This window comes from Aethalodelphis obliquidens, unplaced genomic scaffold (genome assembly GCF_003676395.1).
Source record: "Aethalodelphis obliquidens isolate GAN/ISIS:26980383/991018 unplaced genomic scaffold, ASM367639v1 scaffold9, whole genome shotgun sequence".
Lineage (NCBI taxonomy): Eukaryota > Metazoa > Chordata > Mammalia > Artiodactyla > Delphinidae > Aethalodelphis > Aethalodelphis obliquidens.
Window position 1 is genome coordinate 50,475,715 of NW_020837953.1, and position 25,518 is coordinate 50,501,232.

At 55.7% G+C, this 25,518-nt stretch overlaps 2 protein-coding genes across 12 annotated transcripts in view; one reads left to right on the top strand and one right to left on the bottom strand.

The window, feature by feature from the left end:
- Nucleotides 1–1,000: 1,000 nt before the first annotated feature.
- DFFB (DNA fragmentation factor subunit beta) lies at nucleotides 1,001–18,930 on the bottom strand. Of its 7 annotated transcripts, none has more exons than XM_027110411.1 (8): nucleotides 18,642–18,867; nucleotides 16,271–16,397; nucleotides 13,055–13,243; nucleotides 12,134–12,213; nucleotides 11,256–11,330; nucleotides 9,864–10,034; nucleotides 8,516–8,616; nucleotides 1,001–2,168 (listed from the first exon to the last, which is right to left on the bottom strand). In XM_027110411.1, exons 1-8 carry the CDS (start codon nucleotides 18,762–18,764, stop codon nucleotides 1,934–1,936), a joined length of 1,101 nt encoding a protein of 366 aa, XP_026966212.1. In that variant the 5' UTR covers nucleotides 18,765–18,867; the 3' UTR covers nucleotides 1,001–1,933. The 7 variants fall into 7 exon arrangements, with proteins under 7 accessions (XP_026966212.1, XP_026966210.1, XP_026966215.1 ...); XM_027110409.1 differs by having other exon boundaries at nucleotides 11,256–11,333; XM_027110414.1 differs by having other exon boundaries at nucleotides 11,256–11,333; nucleotides 13,055–13,250; nucleotides 18,642–18,751.
- Nucleotides 18,931–19,048: 118 nt separating this feature from the next.
- CEP104 (centrosomal protein 104) overlaps nucleotides 19,049–25,518 on the top strand; it is a 58,722-nt gene continuing 52,252 nt past the window's right edge. For 2 of the 5 annotated variants that reach the window (XM_027110404.1, XM_027110405.1), the window contains exons 1-2: nucleotides 19,055–19,250; nucleotides 22,842–22,968. In XM_027110404.1, coding sequence (XP_026966205.1) covers nucleotides 22,856–22,968 — 113 coding nt within the window. In that variant the 5' untranslated portion in view covers nucleotides 19,055–19,250; nucleotides 22,842–22,855. Of the gene's footprint in view, nucleotides 19,251–22,841; nucleotides 22,969–25,518 lie in introns of all 5 variants that reach the window. The other 3 variants (XM_027110403.1, XM_027110400.1, XM_027110402.1) reach the window with 3 other exon arrangements.

Here is a 25,518-nt window from a genome sequence, read left to right on the forward strand (position 1 = left end):
AGATGGAATGCAGATCAGGCCCGGGGGACGAAATAAAGTTTCAAAAAGCATATTAAAACGCGTGTTAAAATTGCTCTAATTGGGAATACTCCGAGGATGTGTTCTGCCAGCATCTAAAATGAACACCCGACCCACAGGCCAGGCCATGTGACACATGCAGATTTTTAGAAACACTTCCTACGTAAATCCACAAAATGACCTACCGGTGCCAGAGCAGGAGGGGTGTGGGGTGCGTCCTGCGAGCATTCCTGTGACTCTGTCGACTGCCATCGACCGCTCACCCCGCTTCCTTGCGCACGTCTGTGCAGGGGACCTAGGACCGGCCTCAGGCACGACAGTTCTCAGAGCTCACAGGACTCGGGAAAGCAATTCAATTTTAATCTTGGTCACCCCGATTAAAATTAGCAGAGAGAAAAAGTGCACGGGGCCAAGGCCAGGAGAGACCAGCACAAGCTTCCGGACACTCTCCCGGCAGTCACACCGAGGCGGCACGATGTGGGCAGCAGAAGCCCTGACCAGTCAGCTCTTTGCCCGGGCAGCCCTGTGCAACCAGAGGCCGGGGGCGGGGGAAGGAAGGGGTCCTTATGACAACTCTGCTGAGTTGCCCTCCAGAAACATGTCACGAAGAGGTTGTAACAGGCGCACTCCAGCAGCAGAGAGCAGGCAGCCCTGCCCTGGGCACGCAGCCGCGGAGCTGGAGGGACGGGGTGGGGGCCACTGGGCCTGGTCCGGCCTCCTTACTGCACAGATGGGACCCACCACGCTCCGGAGTGTCCAGCCTATCCCACGTGCCCACTTCCCAGCACACTAGATCAGTGCCATGAACTGAAACAGCACTTTTCAAGTCCCACACTGAACTGGCACCTTCTAAAATGTGTGTATATTTCAGTGACGAAGATAGAATGATTTGGGTCAGAATGATTTGATTCTTAAAAGTCATTGACTCATTTTTTTCCTCATTTTCATCATTCTCAATGAGGGCAAACTTTCTTGACGTGTCTATTTTTAAAAAATCTTTATTGCTTTCGTGATTATACAGTACATGTAAAAATTCAAGTATTATAAAATGTGACTTTAAAAAGTAAATTTAAAAAAATTATGAAATAAATGCTCATTTCAAAAACTTCAAGTATTATAAAATGCATGATTTAGAAAATTAGTCCTTTGTGACCCAGTCACCCCACCCCACCCCCCAGGTTTCCTGCTCTTCACACGCAGTGACGGTCTCTGCATGACCGGCACATACGTGTGATACACACCCGTGTCACACTGGGCATGGCCGAGCCACCTGCCTGCCTCGTGCACTTAACAGCCAGCTTCCCACTTCTCACATAAATGCCCGAAACTGTTACAGAGTAGAGTGTCAGGCTGAGTCATGAAATTAATGCTATCTATCTGACCGTTTTGGACCCATAGAAACACCAATTGCCTATGGGTCAGCAGAATGCCACAAGCAGCCCCACGGACATTTGGAGGGTTTCCCACTTTCTGCAGTTAGAAATAATACAGCAGTGAATATCCTTGTATTTTACCCCAAAAGGGTCACGACTCTTTCGAGCATTTAGAAGAGACCAGAGGACGGAGCACTGCGTTTGCCTGGGGCGTGCGTGGAGGCCCAGAGGAGCTGAGGGCTCACACGAGCTCCCTGAAGCCCGAGTGGCCAGGCGAAAGGGGAGCCGCCTGGCTGGGGACACCGCACGCACACATGGGTGAAGCTGGAGGGAGGCCACTCCTGAGCCTGGGTGTCCCGGGAGCCACCAGCATCGTCCTCTGGCAGCTGGGCTTGCAGAGGTCAGGAGACAGCTTCAGAAATGTGCTCAAACCAGAATCTGTAGGAAGATTTTTTTCAAGTGTTTTCCGGGAATATTGGAGTGGCCAAAAAAACAAAAAAAGGAGCACCTGTTGGAAGGATGCACGTGCTGTCGGGGCTGCATCACGGGCGCTGGCGAGCACGCCGCTTCCTCCGGGGCACCGCCGGCGCTCGGTAGATCCTGCTGGGGTCACAGAGGAGTTTGTGGGTGGTCTTCTTGTGGCAGGCGATGTGGACTAACTTGAGGTTCTCAGAGGTGAAGAGCAGGCGGTAGAAGTACTTCCAGTCCACTTCTCTCCCCTCGGCGTCGTGGATGGCCGCGGCCAGCGTGGGGACGACCGTGCGCTTCTTTTCTATCCTGCAAAGCAAGGTTAGAGACGCCGTCTCTGCTGTCCAATTTGTCACAATACCCCAGGCACCTGCCAGGCCTCCTTTTCTGTTAAAGCACAGAGATGGTTGAATGTGGTGTCTACTCGGCTGAGACATCCATGAAGGTTTGGCGGCTTCCAGGAGAGACAGGCGGAGACGGTTAAACTCGGCAGAGGACCTGCACTCAGGCCGTCCCAGACAGAGCAGGGCGGGCGCTGAAACGGGCTCACCCTGTGGCCATCGAACAAGCACTGGGGACATCCCTCCACAGGCTGGCGGGGGTGCAGCGCCGCACGCGGCCACGCCCGCCGGGCCAGCCAGCCTGGCAGAGCCTGATGCCGGCCACCCGGGCTTCTCACATTTTACAAGTAGATGGGGGACTTCCCTGGCGGTCCAGTGGTTAGGACTCGGCGCTCTCACTGCTGAGGGTGCGAGTTCAATCCCTGGTCGGGGAACTAAGATCCCACAAACTGCGCGGCACAGCCAAATTAAATAAGTAAATAAAAGTCGGTAGCGCGTACTTTTTTAAATACTGAAAAGTGCACAGAGAAAAATGAGAGCCAACCGTAGTCCCATCACACTCACTCACCAACAACTTGGCTTCCTTGGTTCACACTTTGGCTATGTGCAGACTTAGCAAAGAATTACCTGATACTGTACGAACGTCTTTAAAGAGAATCTTACAAATGAAGCTCAGGTCACCTCCAGCTGCAGCCTTCGCTCTCGCTTCCCGCCTTCCCTTCCCAGAGACGATCTCTATTAAGGGTCTGACATGTGTCTTTCCAAATTTCATCCTGTACTTTTATACGCATATGTGTGTCCACTTAAAACAATCGTGATGTTATCTTTGTGTAAACTGCTTTCACTTATAAGCAACAGTTCAAAAGACCTAAGTAACCAGCCTAGAAGCTTGTAAACTTGACAAGATGGAATTGGAAACAGCACAGCTCGGGGGGCTGGTGGCAAATAGACCGGCATAGAATCCTGTCCCCCACGACACAGAAAAGGTGAGTAACAATAAATAAGTATCTGAGAGTAAAAGAAAGAAGGCGGCTCCCCTCTGCAGACACAGAAACCAATGCTGGACCACAGGACTGAGCTACACTCCACAGCTCAACAGGGTTCCGGTCCTGATGGAGGCCCCAGGGGCCCTCAAGAGCCAGGAGGGGTGGGCCGAGATTCCCACCCCAGCCATTAGGGGAGGAACAGGTGCTGCTGGGGGTCCAGGGCTTTGTGAGGGGAAGGAAAAGCCTCTGCATCAATTACCAACTGCTGCATAACCAGCCCCCCAAAACCTAGCGGTTCTGTGGGTTGGCCTGGCCCAGTCACGGGGCTGCACTCTGCTGGGGGGTTGGCCAGGGGCTGGATCTTCTCCCCGCGGGGTCTTTCATCCTCCAGGAGGCCAAGTCAGGCTCCCCGGCGTGGTGAATGTGCGAGCCCTTGCCAGGCACCCCCAGGTTCCTGTCTGCTTGATGCAGTGGGGGGACGAGGTAAGGACACCCGGCAGGTGCTGGTCACAGGGCACCACTAGTGTGACCGTCCTCCAGTCACGCGGAAATCCAGGACCATCAGCCCACCTCTCACACGTCCAACTTTACGCTGCACGTGGTAGGGAACCCGCGAGCAAGGAAAGCCCCCTGAAAGCCCCGGGCACCTGGTGGAAACATGCAGAACCGCTCGGTGGGGACACCCGGGCCGTCTGCAGACACCTCCCACCGAGGACGAACTCACGGCCCAGACACACACAAATCACAAGGAATGCACCGCAATGCACAGAAGGATGCAGCCAACGGTGGCGCCCCCAGTACCCCCAGGGATCTTAACACAGACCACTCCCTCTGCCGCCAACTGCAGAGCTCAGGGCCCCGAGAACACCCTCAGGGTCCACAGTTCGCTGAAAGGACTCGGAATGCCCTGAGAGCCTCCACACTTACAGTTTACAGCCACGAAAGCATGCAAATTAAAACCATCCAAGGTTAGGGACACACAGGGCGGGGCGTCCAGGGCAGCTCCGGCCGTCCCCTCCCCAGGGAGTCATGGACAGTGCTCCCAGCAGTGGTGGTGACAACACACGTGGAGAATCAGCAGACAGGGTCGCTCCCTGAGCCTCAGCACCCAGAGTCTTTACTGGGGCTCTGCCCTGTGGGTACAGCTGATCACCCACAGGCTGACCTCATCCCCAGCGCCCCCAGAGGGCAAGCTGAAACCACGAGACCCAAACCCCCCACCTTGGTCACACTGTTAGGCTGTCCAGTGAGCCCCAGGGAAACAGAGACACTAGCAGGCAGGACACTCCGAGGGCTCAGAGGTGACCTCCCAGGGGTCAGGGGCAAAGGCCAGACCTCTCTTTGCACACAACCATAAAATAAGTGTATTTAAACTAAAAAATAAAAATGTAAGCAGACTGGCGTGAAGAGGCGTATTTTTTAAAAATAAGCCAAAAGCACTTGTAGAAAGGAAATATGTACTCAATGCTGAATGCACAGACTGAATGCATCAGAGCTGAAGAGAGAATGCGTGAACTGAATGTACAGGAAGTGTATCAGCTCGGACCACCGTAACAAAATACCATAGACTGGGCGGCTTAAACAGTAGAAATCAGTTTTCTCACCGTTCTGCAGGCTGGGATTCTGAGATCAGAGGGCCAGCGTCGTCGGGTTCTGGTGAGAAGTGTCTTCCTGGCTCGCAGACGGCTGCCCCCTCGCTGCGTCCTCACATGGTGGAGAGCAAGCCCTCTCTTCTTATGAGACCACAGTCCTATCAGATCAGTCCTATCAGATCCTCCCTTCCAACCTCATTTACGCTTAATCACCTCCTGAAGAGCCTATCCCCAGACACAGTCACCCTGGGGTTAGGGCTTCAGCACATGAATTTGGGGGACACAGTTCAGTCTGTGGCAGGAAGTCCCCGGGAAAGGGAATGTGTAAGAGCAGATGCAGCACAAGGAGGATGGAGGAGCTGGTCCAGGTACGTGAGGGGGAGTCAGAGAATCAACGCTGAAGAGCTTCCCAAAATTAAAGACAGACACATCTTCAGAGCAGAGAATACAAGTCTCGGTCAGAACTTAAAATGGAGATCTGTACTAGATACGCATCATTTTCAAAGAGAAAGGGAAAGTCTAAAGCTGCCACAGAAAAGGCAGAGGAGACTGACGGCAGCCTTGTGAACAGACGCCAGAAGATGAGGTGTCATGTCTCCAAAGCACTGCGGGCCAAGTGGCTGCCGGCCTGGAGTCACGTCAGCTCAACAAGCGCTCAGGGCCTTTCTACGACCCCCTGACCCTCATCATCGACAGGGAGTGAGCCTGAGTGCCATGTGATCTGTGGGTGAGCGTAACCGAGGACTGACCCCGGGAACACGCCCACACTTTGTGCAGGGCTCATGGCAAGCAGAGGGGGTGACACCAAGGTGACTCCACGGGGCCTGGGGGCAAGGGGGACGCAATTCTGCTTCCGATGTGCTTCACTCAGGGGCCCCACTAAGGGAACACAAGCAGACATCTATTTCCCAAACCACCAAAGGGTGGGGTGATGGGCAAGGGAAAAGGAAAACTCGGTTAAACACACAGAAAGCACAAAGGAGACCCAAAAGGGAAGGACCGGAACGGTGACTGGGAACCCAGAATAGAGGGCTGAAGAAGTCCAAACACATTTCCTATTCATTCCACCAACACTGGCCACAGTGGCCAGACGCTGTCCTGGCTGCAGAAAGACGCTGGGGACGTGCCAACACCACTGACCTGGCAGAGCGCGATGCTGATGGGGAGCACGGCCATCACCACACGGGCAGAGGACGGCAGCCGTCAGCTCTGATGGGACCATCTCGGACCCCATGGGAATAAGAGCAAGTGGGACACTCACCCAAACCCGGAGACATGTCAGAGTCGACAAGAAAGGGGCGGAAAGACGGCAGAGCAGCTTAAATCCAGCCACGCAGATCTGAGGCCGCTCGCACTCACGCCCCCGCCACTGAGGCTCAGAGGAGGCGTGAGTGACCACAGCCGCGAGCGGGCACCAGGAGAGGCAACTAGGAACCTGGCGGCAACTGAAAACAAATGCCCACTTCTAACCAGTTCACGGAGCAGGGATAACATCACGACGGAAATGACAGAATCCTTACCCCTGAATAACAGTAAAATTACCGAACGCACAGGTGGCAGCTAAAGCTGAAACTGATAGCCTGAAATGTACACGGCAGAAAACAGGAGGGATGCAAATTAACTGATGAGCAAGAAGAAACCCAGAAAAGTAGAAAGAAGGGATACAAAATAAAAGGCAAATGAATGAAGTTAGGGAAAAGGCCGAGGATGGTTTTGAAAAGAGGGAGGGAAGCGCTGATCCCAGACAGGAAGACTTCTCGCAACACCGGGTATTGGAGGAGGCGCCCTTAGCCCTCGGGGAACAGGACCCCTGCCCCGCCGCCCAGCCCACACGCCCGGAACTCAGGCGCGGAACATCCTCCCAGGACAGGCTGCACCCCCGTACGTGCACCCCTAAGCCTGCACATGCGCGGTGCAGCCCTTGTGGTGTGAGGGAGCCCAAGGGGTGAGAGAAGAGGGCAGGCTGTGGACTGCAGGCCACTGCGGCCACGTCCCAGAGCCCTGAGAAGTCCGCCGCCTGGGACCAGGAACCTGGCCTGGGCCGCGGTGACACAGTCCAAGGGGGAGGACAGCACGTGCTGTACTGACAGTTTGTTACTCTTTGGTGTTTAACTATTTAAACACGTGGCTTGTGGCTTCAGCCCCATCAGAGTCGGGGTGGGCCTGTGGCCACGTCTCAGGGGAACAATCAGACCAGTGTTTTCAAACCCCCGCTGCCTGCTGTCAAAACCACATTTGAAATTAAAAGCCAGTACGTGTATCTATGTGGACGTATGTGTATTTAGAAGAAGAGCGGCAGTGTAACTGGCACGTTTCAGGAGACATGACTCAGGGTCTGGCGTGCACACTGCTGCTTCATCCGTGTTCTCTTCTAGGCCGGCCTGTTTCCCTCCTTAGATGCTGGCAGTGTGGCCCCTAGTGGGCCGTGAAAAGACAGGAGCAGACAGATGGCATGGAGCCCAGAGATCATCTTGGGGTGCTCCAGGCAGGTCAGAAACAGCACAGCCAACCAGTAGAGAAAAACTAGGGTATCTTCATGATACAGGAAGGGAAGGATTTCACACAAAAAAGAAGAGCTACATCTCAGTACACTGGAATTTAAACCCGTGACGATCAAAGACATCCCAGAAGCGAAAGACAAGCCCAAACTGTAAAAACATACCTGTAACACAAAGAGCCACCAAAGAATCAGTAACCAGGACGTGTAAAGAATTCTTACAAATTAATTAGAAAACCAAAGCCCAGTAAAAACTGAGCAGAGGAAGCAAGAGCCACTTCACAGAACACAAATGGCCAATAAACACACGGACGTTCAACCTTCCTAGTAATCAGGCAAATGAACTACAACAGGAGAATCTCTTTCTCGCCCATCAGACTGGGAGAACGCAAAAAGAGTACTGATACCAAGAGGTGGTGAAGCCTGGGGCGCGTGAACTCACAGCCAGTGAGGGTGTCGGTGGGACCACCCTGGAGAGCAACCCGGCAACACGCAGGACGGGAGACAGGGGACGTTAGCAGCCAGCACCCGACGCAGGCAAAAATCCACGTGTAACTTTACAGGAGGCCCTCTGCGTGCAGGGTTCCTTCGTATCCGCGGCTCGGTATCCGCAGAGTCAACCGATGTGGATGGAGCAGTACTCTAGTATTTCCTACTGAAAACTCCACGTATAAGTGCAGCCACGCAGTTCAAACCCCACGTTGTTCAGGGGTCAACAAGAAAAGCATCTCAGTGAAAATAATAAAATTTTCCATTTCTGCCCTTGTTTTTAGAATGAGCTAATACACACATAAAATGATCCTGCCAGCCAAGACCTGCTAACCCTGGTTGAAGCAGGAAACGCCCTACACGTCACAACGCAGAGCTCCCACTCCCTGGGCGAGCCAGGGACCCCACACAGGGTGCCCGTGCCACACCGACCGGGCCCGCAGCTGCTGACCACTGCCTCCGCCCACAGGTGGGCGCTGGCGGTGGGAGGAGACGCGCAGGGTTGCACAGGTGCGGACGGGGATGTGAGCCCACCGCGCTGAGTGACACCCGCCACGCAGCCCAGGAGCGTCAGCACCGCACGATCCCGGCAACCCCTTCCACGCCACATGCCCACGACGTCTGTGGGTCCGTGACACGTGCGCTGGGCGCGTGGCGCACCAGGCAGCCCGCCAGCCGCGGAGGCCGGGCAGCGCCAGGTCGCAGGTGCACTCCGGGTCTGTGGTTGTGGCCTTCAGCCCCACGCACTCACACGTGGTCCAGGTTCCAGGTGCTAAAGAGGACGCGGCTCTCCCTGTTGCTGTAGGGGTTGATGGAGTGTCTGGAAGCACAGTCGTCCACGTCAAAGGGACCCTGGGCCGAAAGAGAGAAGGTAAAGGCCACGAAGCCAAGGAGCATCTCACTGCCGCTCCGCCCGCGACAGAGGCACCCCTTGGCGGGGCCAGGCCCTTATAAAGAGTCTGTTCAGGAGGTAAAGCATCCTGCCCTGCAACGGCACCCCATTCCCTCATGACCCCGGGGTGATGCTCTGCGGCTGCGAAGGGGACAAGTGAGCCTATTGGCCGTTTGGGGCGCCAGCTTTCCCCATGCTGCTCCCATCACACGACTGCTCCCCTCCTGTCTCCTCCACGGCTTCCCGGCATTTCCCTGAGACCCTGCACAGGCTGGGCCTCGGAGACATGCGAAAACATCTCCTCCTCCCTGAAGCCCCCAGCCCCACTCCGGCCCCCGAGGGCCCTCACAGCCGCCCCGCAGGAAGCCTACCGCCCGACTCGCTTAGAGGCCTTTGACCCAGAGCCTGCCCAGGCCGGGGTGAAGGGTCTGGTCTCTGTCCCCGCCACACACACTGCCAGGCTCCAGGCGCACCCCCCCGGGAGGGAGAGGTCGGCTGTGTGTGAGGTGTGACGCGAAGCCAGCTGGGAAGGAACGGCGTTTGGATGTTCAGGGCCCATCACGCATGGGAGGGGCTGCCCGGTGGGGACAGAGGCATGGGGGCCTATGGGAGGGAGGCCGCGCCCACCCCTGCCCACTCTGGGCCCAGCGCCAGCGGCAGGAGGGGATTTTACTGGAAGTGCAACGTACAGCTTGCAAAGCGCAAGATGTGCCCTTAGCTGTCTCCACAGCTCAGAATGCTGCTTCCAGCTGATGCCACCCACCGCGGTGCCGAGCTCAGCCAGAGCCCGAAATGCCACATCCGGCCACCACCCTGCAATCCTGATGCTCTCTCATCCAGGATTTCCCAGGGGAGCAAAACACGCATCAGCCACCCAAACGAATGCCATCCCTCCTCTCACACCAGGGTGGGGTCTCGGCTCACGAGCAGTTGTGTCCTGCCGCCCGCGCCCGCCAAAGCGGTTCTCAAGTGAGGGCCCTGAACCAGCATCACTGTGGCACGTGTCCGAAATGCAGGCTCTCAGGCCTCACCAGCGCTGCTGCAACAGAGGCCCCGGGAGGGGCCCAGGGGGCTCACGAGCCCTCCAGGGGGTTCTGACACCACTGACGTCTGGGAGCCACTGGCTGAGACCCTCCCTCACCCCGAGAGCTGCCCCAGCTCACCAGGCCCTGGCCGGGGTGGCCCCAGGCACGCGCTTGTAGCTCACCTGGCAGGAGAACCAGCCTTCGGGCGTGCAGAGCCGGCGGCCAGCCTTTGCCCCCCTGTCGAAGTAGCTGCTGTTGTAGCGGGCGGCCTGGAGCTTCTGACACATGGCACCCACGACCCGCAGGTACTCTTCCCGAGCCTCCGTCACAACCAGGGACGCGCCAGACGTCACCTAGAAGAGGCAGGGGCACCGCTGGACACGGGCCATGCGCCCGAAAGCCCACCGCCGCCGGGGTCCCGGTCCACCAACGCCACAGCCCTCAGAGTCCCGCCCCCTGGGGTCCCAGCGCAGCCCCGAGGTCGGGATCTGGGCCCCGCCCCCTGGGGTTCCAGCACAGCCCGGAGGTCGGGGGTCTGGCCCCCGCCCCCTGGGGTCCCGGCATGGCCCCGAGGTCGGGGATCCAGCCCCCGCCCCCTGGGGTCCCAGCGTGGCCCCGAGGTCGGGGATCCGGCCCCCGCCCCCTGGGGTCCTAGCACAGCCCGGAGGTCGGGGGTCTGGCCCTCGCCCCCTGGGGTCCCGGCATGGCCCGGAGGTCTGGGGGTCTGAGCTCACACCGACTGTGCCTGTCTGACCCTGGGAAATTTCTCTGGGCCCGTGAGATGGAGCTTTGGTCACAATCAGATAAGAACTCAAGCTCCAGGCATCCTGGCCGCCCTGTCTCCCAAGCACTGCCCACTGCTTTGAAACCCGAGAGGAAGCGTGCAGGTGAGGAGTGACCAGCGCACTGCCGCCCACTGGGGCGCAGGTGGAGAGTCGCACCCATGGGCACAGCTGGGCCCACACTGAGCGCTGGGCAGAAGCAAGGAGACTGCCTGGCCCAGTGGGAGTGACAGCAGGGCAGCAGATGGGTCATCACCGGACAGGGGGCTGCACCCAGCAGGGGCTGGGAATGATGCCCTGGAGATGCCCACCCCCTGAGGGTGGCCACTTTCAGGCAGAGATGCGGGCAAGGGGAGAGGGGGATCTGGACCAGGCCCCAGGACCTCAGACACCCCAGTCCTGAGGTTTCCTTCTGTGTAACGGGATCTCAGCAGAGCACGTGTGGGCAGTTCTGTGGCACCAACGTGCAGCCAGGCGCAGGTGAGGGGTGCGGGGGGCGGGGTCTGCAAGGGACGAACAAGACGCCCCACGGCTGGCGTCCAGCCACGCAGCACAGGGGCAATGGCGCCCACGGGCCTCTGCGGGGAGCGCCCGGCCCACCCCCGGGCTCCAGCGCCAGTTCTCTGAGGAGCTGGCACAGAGGGCAGAGCCTGAGGGCCCTTGCCTGCCGCTGCCCCCAAACCCACCCCCTGCCGCCTGTCCTCCCATGAAGGGTGGAGGAGATCCGCCCAGAACCCAGCCTCAGGGGCCAGTCAAGCACCCAGGTTATCCTCCAGAGAGGGGGCAACGCATCCCCAAAGCACCACGGGCACCAGTCCCCTCCACGGCCTGCCCTGCTGAAGGTCGTCTGTCAGCTGGGTCACCTCCCTGCTGAAAAGGAGCGGGACAGAGTGCACTGGGCCCGAGGACCCATTTCTCCTCGGAGGTGAAGTGGCGTCTCCATCGGAGACTTTCGGCTCTCAACCTGTATCAGCCTGCTTCTCACACCTCCCAGAGGGGAGCCCAGAGTCAGAGCCTGGACCCACCACGACTCGGAGCCCCTGCTGCTGCTTCTTGGAGGTCAGACAGCTGCGCCTCGCACAGACGGGAAAGTCAACGGCAGCGCTGGGGACAGAAGAGCAGCTGCCCCTCCCCACCCACCGTGTGGGCGTCCATCCAAGCTAATGGTGGACGGAGACGGCTACTTGGGATGAGTTCACGTCGAAACTGAACCGTCCAACAGATGAAGGCGTTCAAAGGTGGGTTCACTACTCACAGCCCGTAGGGAGAGTTCACGCAGACTGCAGGGAGGCAAAGTCTGCAACCCCGGACCCAGCTTGAGCTCTGACAAGTGGAAGCCAGATGTCGGCCGTGCGGGGGGCTCCCCGGGCAAGCGGCCCATCCATTGCTGGCTCACGTCCACCTGCACCCAGACTGGCATCCACAGCAGCACCTGCCCCTGAACCTGCACCCATGCCAGCACCCACCCCAGCACTTACACCAGCACCTGCACCTGAACCTGCACCCACGCCAGCACCCATCCCAGCACTTATACTAGCACCTGCACCTGAACCTGCACCCACGCCAGCCTGTGCGCTCCTCCAACATCCATGCTGGCCCTGGAGCAGAGTCCCAACAGCAGAGCCCGCTTCCAAACCCGCCTGGCACACCCAGCATCAGTGTGGACCTACCTCTCTCAGGTAGCTCCGGATCCGGCTCTCACAGCTGTATCTCAGGTAGCCAGACTTGTTCCTAAACCGGGACTCCAAACCTGCCGGAAGGAGAGACAAGACGCCTGGAGCCCAGGGCCCGTGCTCTCCCAGGAGGGGCGGAAGGTGAGGGCCGTTTTGCTCAGCTCCATCTAGAGACGTTCTAATGGGGACCTGCACGCTATCCCTGGATTTTGTTCATTTGTGGAGAAGTCTGGTCCACCAGCACGGAGCATCTCAGAGGCCACCAAGGGGCTCCTGCCTGGTGGCACCTCCAAGCCCCTTTCCCAAGAGGGCTGCAGTCGCTCAGGGCTCCCTCTGCCTGGCTTGAGAGGCCAGTCGAAAAGGTGGGAGCAGCCCAGGTGAATGGATAAAGAAGATGTGGTCCACCCAGGTGATGGAATATCACGCAGCCTCAAAGAGGAAGGGAATCCTGACACCTGCTTCCACATGGATGAACCATGGACACATTAAATGCTGAGACGCCGATCCCACTCGTACGAGGCCCCTGGAGGAGTCAGAATCACAGGGGCAGGAAGAAGGCTGGGGGCCACGGCTGCGGAGGGTGGGGAGCGATGTTCAGTGTGGGCAGAGCTTCAGTTTGGGAAGATGAAAATGTCTGAGGACAGATGGTGTTGACGCTGCACAACAACGGGAAGATATTTAATGCCAGCGAACTATATGCCTGAAAACGGTAAAGACGGTGAATTTTACCTTATGCCTACTTGACCACAATTGAAAATTAAATAAAAATAAAACGGCCAGTCCCAGGGCTGCCTGGCCCCTGGCCCCGCGCTTGGGGAGCCCCTGGTGTGGGAACTGACACAGATCCCATGTCCCAGCAAGCTGGCCCGGAGGAAGCACTCCCCACCCGCTCCCTCCAGGCCCGAATCCGTGAGGCACCTTCGAACCACGGCGCGTCCTCGGCCCTGGTCTCGGCTGCGATGTTCTCACTGACGGTGCCCAGCAGGTCGGCCAGGAGCTTCTGACGCAGCGGGGCCCGCTCGTCCGACAGCAGCTGTCGGGCGGCCTGGATAAGCTCTGCGTGCGGCTCCTGGAACACGCTCAGGAAGCGGCTGATGTCACTCACATCTGCCACCAAAGGGAACAGAGAGGCCACCAGGCTTTGGAGCACTGCCTCGGGGAGACCACCTCCTCCCCCAGGACCAGCCAGACCCCTGCCCCGACAGTCACCAGCCCAGGGTTCCGGGCCTTAGGCCTGGCTGCCCGCGCCCGGCTGGTGTGAGGACAGACAGGGAGGACACGGGACGCGGTTTGGAAAACGAAAGCCACCCAAGCGAGTTGCCGCCCTTCCCCTCAGCCTTCCTTCCTCCAAGTGAAATCACCTCGTCTTGGGACCTCCCTCGAGACCTCTTACACTCCAGGTTCGTCCCTTCACTGTCCTGCTGGCTCCCGGGGCCTTTCCGCTCACACCCGAAAGCCGCAAGCCCTCCGAGCAGGCACTTGGGACCGAGGGCTTCACAGCGTCCTACAAACAGAAGTCCAGACGCATGCGAGGAACAGGCCGCACGGTCCCGAGGGTCGTTCCAGGGATATGGGGCCACTCAGGGTCCAAACATCAATCAGTGTGATCCACCCTCAACAGGCTAACCAAGAAAAGTCACATGATCATAGCAACTGGTGCAGAAAGACAGAGAAAACCTTCAAGACCTAAAGCTTCGTGAAAAGGTCTCAGACTGAACACCAAAGCCATACGCGGAGAAGGATAAAAAGGGACAAGTTGGATTTCATCAAAATTAAAAATTTTACTCCGTGAAAGACACAGTTAAGAGAACGAAAAGACAAGCTGCAGGGACTTCCCTGGTGGCGCAGTGGTTAAGAATCCGCCTGCCAATGCAGGGGACACGGGTTCGAGCCCTGGTCCGGGAAGATCCCACACGCTGCGGAGCAACTAAGCCCGTGCGCCACAACTACTGAGCCTGTGCTCTATAGCCCGCAAGCCCCAACTACTGAGCCTGCGCTCTATAGCCCGCGCGCCACAACTACTGAGCCTGAGCTCTAGAGCCCGCACTCCACAACCACCAAGCCTGCGCTCTAGAGCCTGCACGCCACAACTACTGAGCCTGCGCTCTAGAGCCCGTGCACCACAACTACTGAGCCCAAGTGCCGCAACTACTGAAGCCTGTGCCCCTAGAGCCCATGCTCCGCAACAAGAGAAGCCCCCGCAAGGAGAAGCCCGCACACCGCAACAAAGAGTAGCCCCCGCTCGTCACAACTAGAGAGAGCCCGTGCACAGCAACGAAGACCCAACGCAGCCAAAAAAGATTAATAAAATAAATTCATTTTTAAAAAATCACATATACTCTTTGGCTCAGCAATTCTACTCCTAGGAATCCTTCTCACAGAAATAAAAGCATAATGGTCATAAGAACATATTTATAAAAAGAAAAAAAAAGACAAGCTGCAGACTGGGAGAAAAGATCAGTGTCAACAACACATCTGACAAAGACTCATCCAGAATATATTAGGAAAAAACTCACAAAACTCAACCGTAAAAAACACCCCATTAGACAATGGACAAAAGACACTTCACAGGAAGGTTTACAGATGGTAAATCAGCCCAGGAGAAGATGGTCAACACCATCCGTCGGGAGGGAAATGCAAGTCCAGACACCATCGTACACCCACCAGAACGGCTAAAGTGAAAAGAGCGACAATGCCAAGAGCTGGAGAGGCCGTTCTCGTCCCTGCTGTGGAGGTAAGATGGGACCGCAGCTCTGGAAAGCGGCGTGCAGTTCCTTTTCTTTCCTTTTTTAACAACTTTATTGAGACTTAATTCTCTAGAAGTACAAGGACAGCTGCTTGCCACTAGGAGCGCACAGCAGACATGTCACCTTCACTGCTGACAGCAGCGTCCCAACCGAGGGGCGAGGCCACACCTGCACTGCTCTCAGGCTTCTCTCTCCGCCCTTTCGGCAGAGGAGGTAGGACAACCTCGGTTCTCAGAGCTCCACTTCCTTCCCCAGGCACCAGAAACATCTCCTGAAATGGAAGCCCCTTTGCACAAGGGCCAGACGACCCTCCCAGGGAAAGGGCACACACCTGGCCACCTGCCTATGGCTCCAGAGTATCACTTGTCATCCAGCACAGACCCCCCCAAAGAACCAACTCCAAGAGCACCTGCTCCAATAAGGCAGCCCCGACAGGAGCCTAAGGACGGTGTGTCCGCAAACCCGACAGAGACCAGACACTGAGCACAGCATCAGCCACCAGCCCATCCCTGAGACAGTTGATAAAAGAAATGTTTACATATTGAGATGCAGGGACGTTGTTCTGGCTTCCACATGAGTTAACGTGCATTTGATGCTAACTAAAACAGCCTCTTTGTGGCTGATCAAACATACACTGCACATCTGCTTTAATTATTAAAGAAAAGGGCGCACTGACCAGAAGTAAAGAACATCCATGTTAAAGATAAAAATTAATGCCCCTCTTCCTGGGACACCAATGCTGGTTACTCCTTCGATCATAAAGCTCCCTCCCAGGTGCCAAGCCCATGCTGATTCGCTGTGTACGTGCTGGTCTGGTTTTTTTTGAAACCTCGGAGAAATGCATCCCTGCCTTGTTTAAGGGTCTTTGTTCTGACAAGACATAAAACTGTGCTGAAAACCCTGCTTCTCTGGAGCAGTTTCTCAGAGTAACCTGGGAAGAGGGCTTCTGGGCTATAGGCCTCAGTCCGGCTCAGATAAAACTGTTCTGTTCTTATTACTGATTGGTTATTGATTATTTTCCGCAACAAAGTCCAGCAGAACAGGACAGCCTCTCTCTCTGGCTCTGCCTTACCCGCAAAACTGGGCAGGCTCCCACCCGCAGAGCCCTCCCTTCTGCCCTTAGGGGTTACTAGGACACTTCAAATGAATGTAGATAAACCTAAAGGAATTTCTTAAAAAGACACATAGACCAACCAGCTGGACCACTGGCCTCCTGGCCAAGAGGATGGACAACACTGCCATCTGATTCTGCCTCCGGGGCTTCCTCCTTCAGAGCCCAGAGTAAGGGGGACCCCTCCCTCCCGGGGCTGGCACCCCCAGGCAGGCCCTCTGCACCTCCAAAGCCGCACCAGCTTCCCCACAGATCTCCAAGGTCCCCGCCACTTACAACCCTGCCAGGTCTGCCCCGCAGTGAGAAGCACGAGCTCCGAGTCATCGGGGACACTCCAGAAGTAATCTCCAGTCACCTCCGTGCCATCCTCGTAGAGACACAGGGTGGAGCCAGGAACGGGGAGCTGGGAAGAAGAGGGGGAGGGGAGAGCAGGGTGGGATGCTTACTTCCTGGATCTTGGGCGGCCCAGTCTTGGGGTGGCGACCTGAGGTCTTCCCATCTGCAGCCCTCACAGAGAACAAGAAGGAACTACTACGCTGTAAAGAATCCCACTCGAGATGCAGTCTGCACGGACAGAGCACGTCCAAACAAGGGCATGTACTGTAGGTCGTTCTAAGACCTGGAAAGTCATAGAAATACATACACGGTGATAACCGCTTTGCAGGATTCACCACTCGGACCCTTCAAACCGAGCTCCTCCAGGGCACTTTAAAATCCAAGCCTGTGGGCTTCCCTGGTGGCGCAGTGGTTGTGAGTCTGCCTGCCCATGCGGGGGACACGGGTTCGTGCCCCGGTCCAGGAGGATCCCACATGCCGCGGAGTAGCTGGGCCCGTGGGCCATGGCCGCTGGGCCTGCACGTCCGCGTCCGGAGCCTGTGCTCCGCGGCGGGAGAGGCCGCGGCGGTGAGAGGCCCGCGTACAGCAAAAAAAAAAAAAAAAAAAATCCAAGCCTGTTTCCAAAAATGACCCTTGACTGCTTGCACTAAGCCCGTAAACACATCCCCATCAATGAGGCTCATTGCCTGACAGGTGTCAGGATACATCGCCTAGCGCTCGAGTTTCTCCCTGGGCACCAATGAGTTAAGGAGAACATCTTTACTGAGCAGGACCCACCGCCTCTGGCCACGGAAGTGTGATCAGCACACAAGACTCTTAACTTGCTGAGGTTTAGTCCTCTGTTGCTCGACACCAATCAGTTTTACGAATTTTTTTTTACAACTTTATTGGAGTATAATTGCTTTACAATGGTGTGCTAGTTTCTGCTCCATAACAAAGTGAATCAGTTTATACACATACATATGTTCCCATAGCTCTTCCCTCCTGCGTCTCCCTCCCTCCCACCCTCCCTATCCCACCCCTCTAGGTGGTCACAAAGCACCGAGCTGATCTCCCTGTGCTATGCAGCTGCTTCCCACTAGCTACCTATTTTAGGTTTGGTAGTGTATATATGTCCATGCCACTCTCTCGCTTTGTCACAGCTTACCCTTCCCCCTCCCCATATCCATTTTTAATAGCAACTCCTCCCCTCTCCCCGACCCCACACATGCACACACAACCCCAGCACTGATCTAAGCCCAGTCGAGAAAATTAATTCAATAAGGGTAAGAACAATGGCTGAAATACCTAGAATATTCGTGCCAAAGGGCTTTTAGAGGCCTCTGAGCCCAACCCTTCATTCTACACCAGGGGAAACCAGGCAGGGAACGGCCTGTGCCCTGGAGCACTTGAGCCTACGAGCACTAGAACCAAGTCCCTGGGTCTCAGGCCAGAGATGTCGTGGTCAGAAGGGGGAAGTTTCCCAGGCCTCTCTACAAAGTCCCCCTGCTCTGACGGGGCCGAGGAGCCAGAGGAGGAGGTTGGGGGCTACTCCGCAGCACAGGAAATGGGAATTCCCTGGGGCCCAGATGTCTCCCACACTCCCTGGTTTTGAGGCACAAAAGCAGCACCTCCTATTCTCCCTAAATTTCTCCCAAGCGGGTGGGCTCCTAAGCGCTGGGGCAGAGGCTTCACTCAGGCCATCTGCTGAGATGCAGCACCAGGCACCAGGACCCAGAAGCCGGGAAGGACCCCAATTCCCCCGCCCCCCGCCTGCAGCCCCCGCACCCGCAGAGGCTGGGCTAAGAGGCTTCCGGCGTAGCTAGACCGGGGTTTAAACACCGGCCTTTCCTCAGTGTCTATGGCACGTTGCTTAGTCGCTCGGTGCCTCAGTTTCCTCATCTTTGAAATGGGGGTGTTAGCGCCCGATTCACAGGGCGACAGGTGGACTCCACGACAGCCCACGTAAGGAGCCAGGATGGAGCCCGAGGTCGGGCACGTGGCCGTCGGCAGTGGTCAGGCTCAGGCTTTCCGCCCTGGGGATATGGACAGTGACCCCTCCCAGCGACTGTCATTAATCGGGGAGTCACTGCGGCTCGGTGCAGCCTGAGATCGGCCAGTGTTGACGGTGCAGGACGACGGGCCAACATCTTCCCAGCTCAAAAAGAGTGCTCTGGGAAGGCTCGCTCAGTCAGACTAGCCCCACCCCACCCCCACCGCCACGCGGCCCGGGGCGCCCGCAAGCAGAGGCCCCCAGCCCATCGGCCCCCAGCTCCTCGGCCCGGGGAGCACCTGCAAGCGGAGGCCCCCCGCCTCCCGGACGCCGGGGCACCTGCAAGTGGAGGCAGCCCTTCCGCAGCACTTCCTCGCAGTTCCGGCCCGCCACCCCAAATTTCTTCTGGTTGTGCAGGGCCCGCAGCTTGAACCTCTTGAGCTTCTGGAGCACCGCAGACATCCTCAGAGGCTCCGGCCCCGCGGGCGGCGCCTACGCGGCGGGCCGCGCCGTGTGTCCGCGCCTGGGGGTTTCCACGAAGGGGAATCAAGGCCCCGCGCCGCCCCCGCCCTCGAAACTACACTACCCAGAAGGCCCGGGAAGCGGCGGCATGACCCCGCCTTGTGCGCAGGCGCCGTTCCCTGAAAACTACATTACCCAGAAGGCCCAGGAAGAGGCGGTGCGACTCCGCCTTGTGCGCAGGCGCGGCGGGGCGGGGTCGCGCACGCGCGGAGGTCCGGGCGGGCCGGCCTGGTTGTCATGAGAGCGGCGGCCGCGGCCCGGGCAACAGGCGCTGGCGGCCGGGGCTGTTCCTCGGCTGCCACCACCGCTGCGGCTTGGGGGTGCCGGCCGGCCCGGGTCGGCGGAGGAGGCGCCCCCTGAGCTCCGCCGAGGCGCGGCGCTGCCGAGGGCCGGCGGAGAGCCCGGGTCGTGCGGACGTCCTGACAGGTACACGAGCGGGCCGGGGGCGTCGGGGCCTCCGTGGGCGGCAGGGCCTCCGTGGGCGCGGCCAGCGCGCTGCGTCACCGCCCCGGGCGGCCGGCGGCGCCAGCGCTTGGTCCCCGCGTTTGGCGGCGGTGCGGGCTCAGCGACCCCGACTCGGTGCTGAGCTGGCTCTTCAGCCTCGTCTGTTTCAGGGATTCTCAGGGGCACTTTCGAGTCTTGAGGTTGCTTGACCAAAAAACCATTTCAGTGTGTAACATTTAGGTTTTCCTAAGAAGGAAACGATACAAGTCTGTCTCCTAGTCTTGTAGCAAGATGTTCGGAAGTTGGTAAAGTGTTTTCGGTTTAACGTAGAGATTCAGCACCCCGATGCGTAGTGAAAAGCAGACTTCGTAGGAGGAACCGCCGAGTTACCTTCTCCCCACGGTCCCAGCTCGTCCTGCGGCGCGGGGGAGAGTGATCGCTGCTGGGGAAGATGCAACCGGCGCTCGTTTTGAGGCGAGGACCGCTGTGCACCGGGGCCCCGCACTCGACAGAGCTTTGGTTCTCCCCAGAATGTTAATGTGATTTTTATAGAGCCCAATACTAGTGTCCTTAGTGACACCCCAAGTATCTTAAGGAAGACTTGAAGGTTTACGCAAAGGGGACCCCAGGGAACAAGGCGGAAGGACGTGGCCATAAAGGAATCCTGTTCGAATTCCCAAACCGACGTAATAGCGTTGCCTCTGCGGTTCCCAGGCGCTTCTCCTGTCTGGTTCCTAAATGCCAGGACTGTGTTTTGGACTTATTGAGGCAGCACAGGATAGTGGACACGTCCTTTATTCGGATTTAAAGGGCCCCATTTCTAACTCTGAGGGCCATAACCGAGGGTGTTGGTCAAGACCAGGCTCTGGAACCTGGCCAGCTTTAGAACAGACCCGGCCTGTGTGGCTTCATAGCCGGATGACCCTGGGCCAGGCCTCTCTGTGCCTCAGTTTCCTCGTCTCTACAGCTGGGGTGTCAGAGTTGTGGTGAAGGTATAAACATGTATGCATCTGCACACACAAGTATGGTGTAAGGGAGTAGGTCAGTACACAGGTCAGCCAGATGAATAAACGGTATTTCAGATCTCTGGAATTTCAGGATACATGATCACACTCAGTTGAAAATATTTCGTAGGTACCTACTGTTTTCAAGGTGGGATAGAAAGTAACAGGCCCTGCTCTTAAAGGTGATGGAGGGACACAGGGATCTAACTCTGAGCTTTCGTAAGTTTGGAGGGACTTTAGAATCCATGACAGAAAGCGGGGGTTAGAACAGCAGGTTGGGCTTGAGGAGGGTTCTTCCGGTGGGGGCAGTACTCCACGTGGGGAAACCTGGCCGTTGTTTTCTAGAGAACACAGTGGGATCCAGAAGAGGTGACGTATTCAGTCACTGTTCCAAAGGTGGGACCAGTGAGACTTGGCACTGAGGGAGAGGGGACGGGGGAGGGGGAGGTATGGAGGCCAAGGGGAGAGTCAGTCCAGGCTGCGAGCCGGGCACGTGGGAGGAGCCAAAGGCTGGGCGAGGCCAGTCCATGTCTGGCATGGGAGCTGGCACACAGGCCAGGCTGTGCAGTTGCCGTGGGTTAAATCACACTTGTCCATTTTTTGTGCCTGCATTTTATTACTTTCTGGGTTAGTTTGGTTTTCTCTCCTGTGATATCCTGCAGTGAGCTTTGTATAAAAAATAACTGGGATCTTTAATAGTGGTTTCTCTTTCTATTTTAAATACTTTTGTTCGTATATTCCAAGAAACATTAGCGAGTGCCAGCCAAGAATTAATTTATTGACGTGGTCCTCTGCAGGTTCTCAGTAAAAGTCAAAGGAAGATCTAGATCATGTATCAAGCATGTTAAAACAAACACATTCCATGTGGGATATGCTTGTGTGTCACCTCCTCCTGAAAATCTCCATTAATAGTATGTCCTACCCCAGAGAACTTTCTGGAGAAGTCTTTATCCTCTGTGTTAGTGAGGACGCTTGGTCGCATACTTCACTCAAATTGGCCGACTGAAGAGCATCGGCAGGCTTAGTCACTGGAGAGTAACCGGAAGTCCATGAGTTGCTCGGGCTTTAAGTCCTGAGGCTCACAGGGTGTCTCTGCCTCTCTCAGCACTGTTTCCCCGTGTCAGCTCCACTCCCTGCCTGGATCTCCCCTCTGGTGGCCTCCAGCAGCCCCCCCCCCCCCCGCAGACACTATGCTATGGCCACAGCCTCCGCAGGGTCCTGGGATTGAGTGGCTTTGGTCCAGTTTGGGTCCTTTCTCATGTCTCCATCCCTGAGCCCGTTCCTGAGGAGGGATGTGGAACTCATGGACCACCCAAGCCTGGGAAACGTGCCCCCTCAGGCGGGGATCTGTGGGGGGCAGGATGGGCGTCAGCCCCACAGTTCCGGGTGCGGGGAGGACAGAACCACGGAGGGAAATTGGAATTGAGGTGCTGTTTTCAAAGGAGTGGGCAAAACTGGGCGTCGCTGCAGCCGCCCTCAGAACGGTGCTGGGCGACTCTGGGCCAAGCCGGCTTTGCTGATACAGCCGCCCTCAGAACGGTGCTGGGCGACTCTGGGCCAAGCCGGCTGTGCTGATACAGCCGCCCTCAGAACGGTGCTGGGCGACTCTGGGCCAGGCCAGCTTTGCTGATACAGCCGCCCTCAGAACGGTGCTGGGCGACTATGGGCCAGGCCAGCTTTGCTGAAACACTGAGACAGGAGATCCTGCAGCTGGGATTTGCGCATCTGCCCAGAGGCAGCCCCTCCGCCAGGCCCGGGGAGAACACCTGTGTGCTTGAGGTTCCGCCGTGGTTCTGCTCTCCCTGCTGATCAGCATTTTCATTTAGCAATGTTGTTGATTAAACAGCCCCCTTTCCCCTTATTTTTGTATAACTCATTAGCACACTGGTTTATTAGTTCCTTAATAATTTGAAAATCTTTATATTCATATCTTAGCAAAAGACCTTGTTTTTGCCATAACAAAGTAACACGAACTGGATGACTTAAAACCACAAAAATTTATCCCGGAGGCCAGAAGTCCAAAATCAAGGTGCACTTGTGCAGGGCCACGCTTCCTCTGAAGGCTCCTTCCCGGCCCCTTCCAGCTTCTGCTGCCTCCAGACAGTACTCGGCGTTCCTTGGCTTGTAGATGCAGTGCTCCAGCTGCTCGGCCATTGTCACTTGGCTTCTCCCTGTCTGTGTGTGTGTCCCTGTCTCTTTTCTGATAAGGACACAAGTCATGTTGGAGCAGGGCCCATCCTATTCCAATATGACCTCATCTTAACTTGCTTACGTCCCCACTGTTTCCAAACGGGGTCACGTCACTGGCACCAGGAGTTAGGACTCAGCATAGCTTTGGGGGGACACAGTTCAACCCACAACGAGGGTCAAACTTTTTGGCATATATTTGGGAAAAGTCAAGAGGCATCTTAAAAATTGTGTAATAAGAACTAGACTCTTTCAAAGTGATGGGACAGTCCTGACTAGGTTGGGAATTACTTTGTGTATTAACAAGGCAGGAAATAACACTTTCAACGTTACGATGTACTACTAAGTCCCTTAAAGCAGTCTTTCCTGCTCTCATACATAGCCCCAGCGTGCAGAATGCCCCACAAGATCGGATTCGTAGTTGTCAGCTCATCTGGACACGAAGACGGCTTCAGTGCCCGGGAGCTAATGATCCATGCACCGACTGTCAGCGGGTGGAGGTCACCGAGGTGGGTCAGACGGTGGGGGGGGGGGGGGGCAAGGGCGCTGGGTCCTCAAGGGCGCATGGGCTCTCTCCGTCTCAACTGCTAGTCTTACTACGACTCAGACGGCAGAACCACACGAGGGTCGGGTTGTGCTGCAGACTCGCCCATCTAGTTACGCGCTGGACTTTTTTCCTTCTGTTTTTAAAGAAAATTTGTTGAACCTTTTTCCCTATAACGTTAACCCACATTCACTTAAGAAGCATGCAAATATGGAAGAGAGGAAGGAGAACTGCCCCTCCCCCAGTTCCCTGATTGAGGGCCAGTCCCGCATTCTCTGTGCTTGGTGGTAAAGATTTTACATCTCACTGCTTTCATGTAACACAGGACTTTAGCCAAGTCTCTTTCAGACTCATCTGGAATATTTGTACACCTTTAAAAGTCTTCATTACTTGAGTGATGTAATACCAGTGAGTATTTTTCTGAAACATTTAAGTCTTTTCCTGAGAAGCCTTCATTCTTCCCCAAAGGTGGGGCAGAGTTAGTTGTTGAGCTGCCCCAGGGCCTGATCTGGCTTCCCCGACTTAGTGTCGCCGCCTGAGGCCATTCACCTCCTGGTCCCCTCACCTCCTCGGGGAATCTCACTCCTCATGACTTGTTTTCCGAGAGTGCGTAGAAGGCTTACTGTTTGCTCCTATTCATGAACATGTGAATCTGTATGACATTTACGTTCAGTCATATACTGCGACTTACATTTATTCAGATGATATATTGCTAAAAAGTTGAATGTAAATCCCATTTAAAATTCAAATATATTTTCCTTTTGGCATTTCTGAGGGAACCCGACAAACAAGACTCCACTCTCAGTGAACTGAGAAATGAAACAAAAGAGTAGAGCAGATGGGGACAAATAGCCTCTTTAATGCTGATGAAGCTGATATTGAACAAGGGCTTTATCTGGGCACAAGTAGCATCCCAGGACTGGGCCAGCCAGGACAGCCTCACCAGGCCCAAGGGGGCTGGAGGAACACCTCCATCAGGCAGCCTCAGTCACATCCACGCTCCCCCCAGACTCACGAATCAGTCCAGTCCTGCTTCTCCCCAAGCCCAGGGGCCCGGAGTGAGCTGCGGCCACGGTTTTATGCAAATACACTTACATTCCCCACACACACACACACCTGCATTTCCCTTCAGCAGAGGTCCTTCCTACTAAATGCACTTATTCAGCATTTATGCATGAATTAAAGGTACTTAAATACACAGACAGGGCCGCTTTTTTGTAATATTTATAAAAGTAATACTGATATGGTTCTTTCACATCTTGACATGGTATTTCTTCTAAGGCATGACCTATACTTGTTTTAGTAGTAAACTTTCAGACTGCTTCAAAGGAAAGGGTATATGTGCCTTGATCTCCATTCAGACTCATGCTGGGTTTGGCTCGGGGATCTCCTGACTTCAACAGTGTTCTCTGAGGTCAAGCACATCATAGGAAGGCAAAGGAAAGTAACCTCAAACCAAGTCTCCCAAAGAGAGGACAGGGTGCTCTGTTAGCCCAGGTCAAAGAGTGATTGCTCAGGCACTGATAGATATAGCTCCAGTGGGAGGTGGTCCTGGGGGTCTTTACAAGGGTGCAAGGGAAGTTTTTCCAGTGCCTTCTATGACCTAGGAATTCATAGAGCCTGAAATCTTCAGGGCATGAGACACACTTCTCCAAGAGAACACAAAGTTTACACCAATGATCAGAGCCTCTGGGCATGAATTTTTTATTGTCAAATAATATTCATTTGGAAAGAAATCTAGGGAATTCCCTGGTTGTCTAGTGGTTAGTACTCAGTGCTCTCACTGCTCCAGGCCCGAGTTCGATCTCTGGTCAGGGAACTAAGATCTTGCAAAACGCACAGCATGGCCAAAAAAAGAAAGAAATTTAGAGCTGTCAGTTTATCTTGAAGAGATACATACCTTTTTAGGTAATAATCAACTTTAAAAATAAAATAGCCAGTTCTTTTACCTACAAAATGAGTTTATTCCAGAGTGGCAGAGGAATTGCAATTCGGGACATGCAAGCTATGGTGAAACCATAGGCAAGTCTGGGGAACAAAGGAGAAAGAGAAACCTTACTTTACCTTGCTTTATAGAGAAAAGGAGGAAGTTGGGAGGGGCTGCTTTGAGTGAAAGTCCATTGGAGGAAAGCAAGGGTTCAGGGTGGTGACAGTGTCTCATTGGCTGGGCTGTTGCTGAACAAGTAGAAAATCTTCCTTCTCCTGCTGGGGCAGTAATGTCAGCTTCTTCTTGCCCAGGAATGAAGGAAGATACTTGCCTGAGTGCTCCCCCTTCAGGGCTCCCCCTCTCCATTTTAATTGAGGTTTCCTTTTATTAATTGTCGTATTTCCCCCTTTTGAACAAGAACTTTCTCCAAAAATATCACTGATCAAGAGTCAGGTTGTCCGCATTTAGTGGTTTTTGTCCTTCAGTGTCAGGAAGGACCTTTCCTATTTGTCACATCCAAAGCCGGAGGGAAATTACATAGCAGTAGGAAACCGTTTAAGGCCATGTTTGAGTAACAGGGAAGGTTAG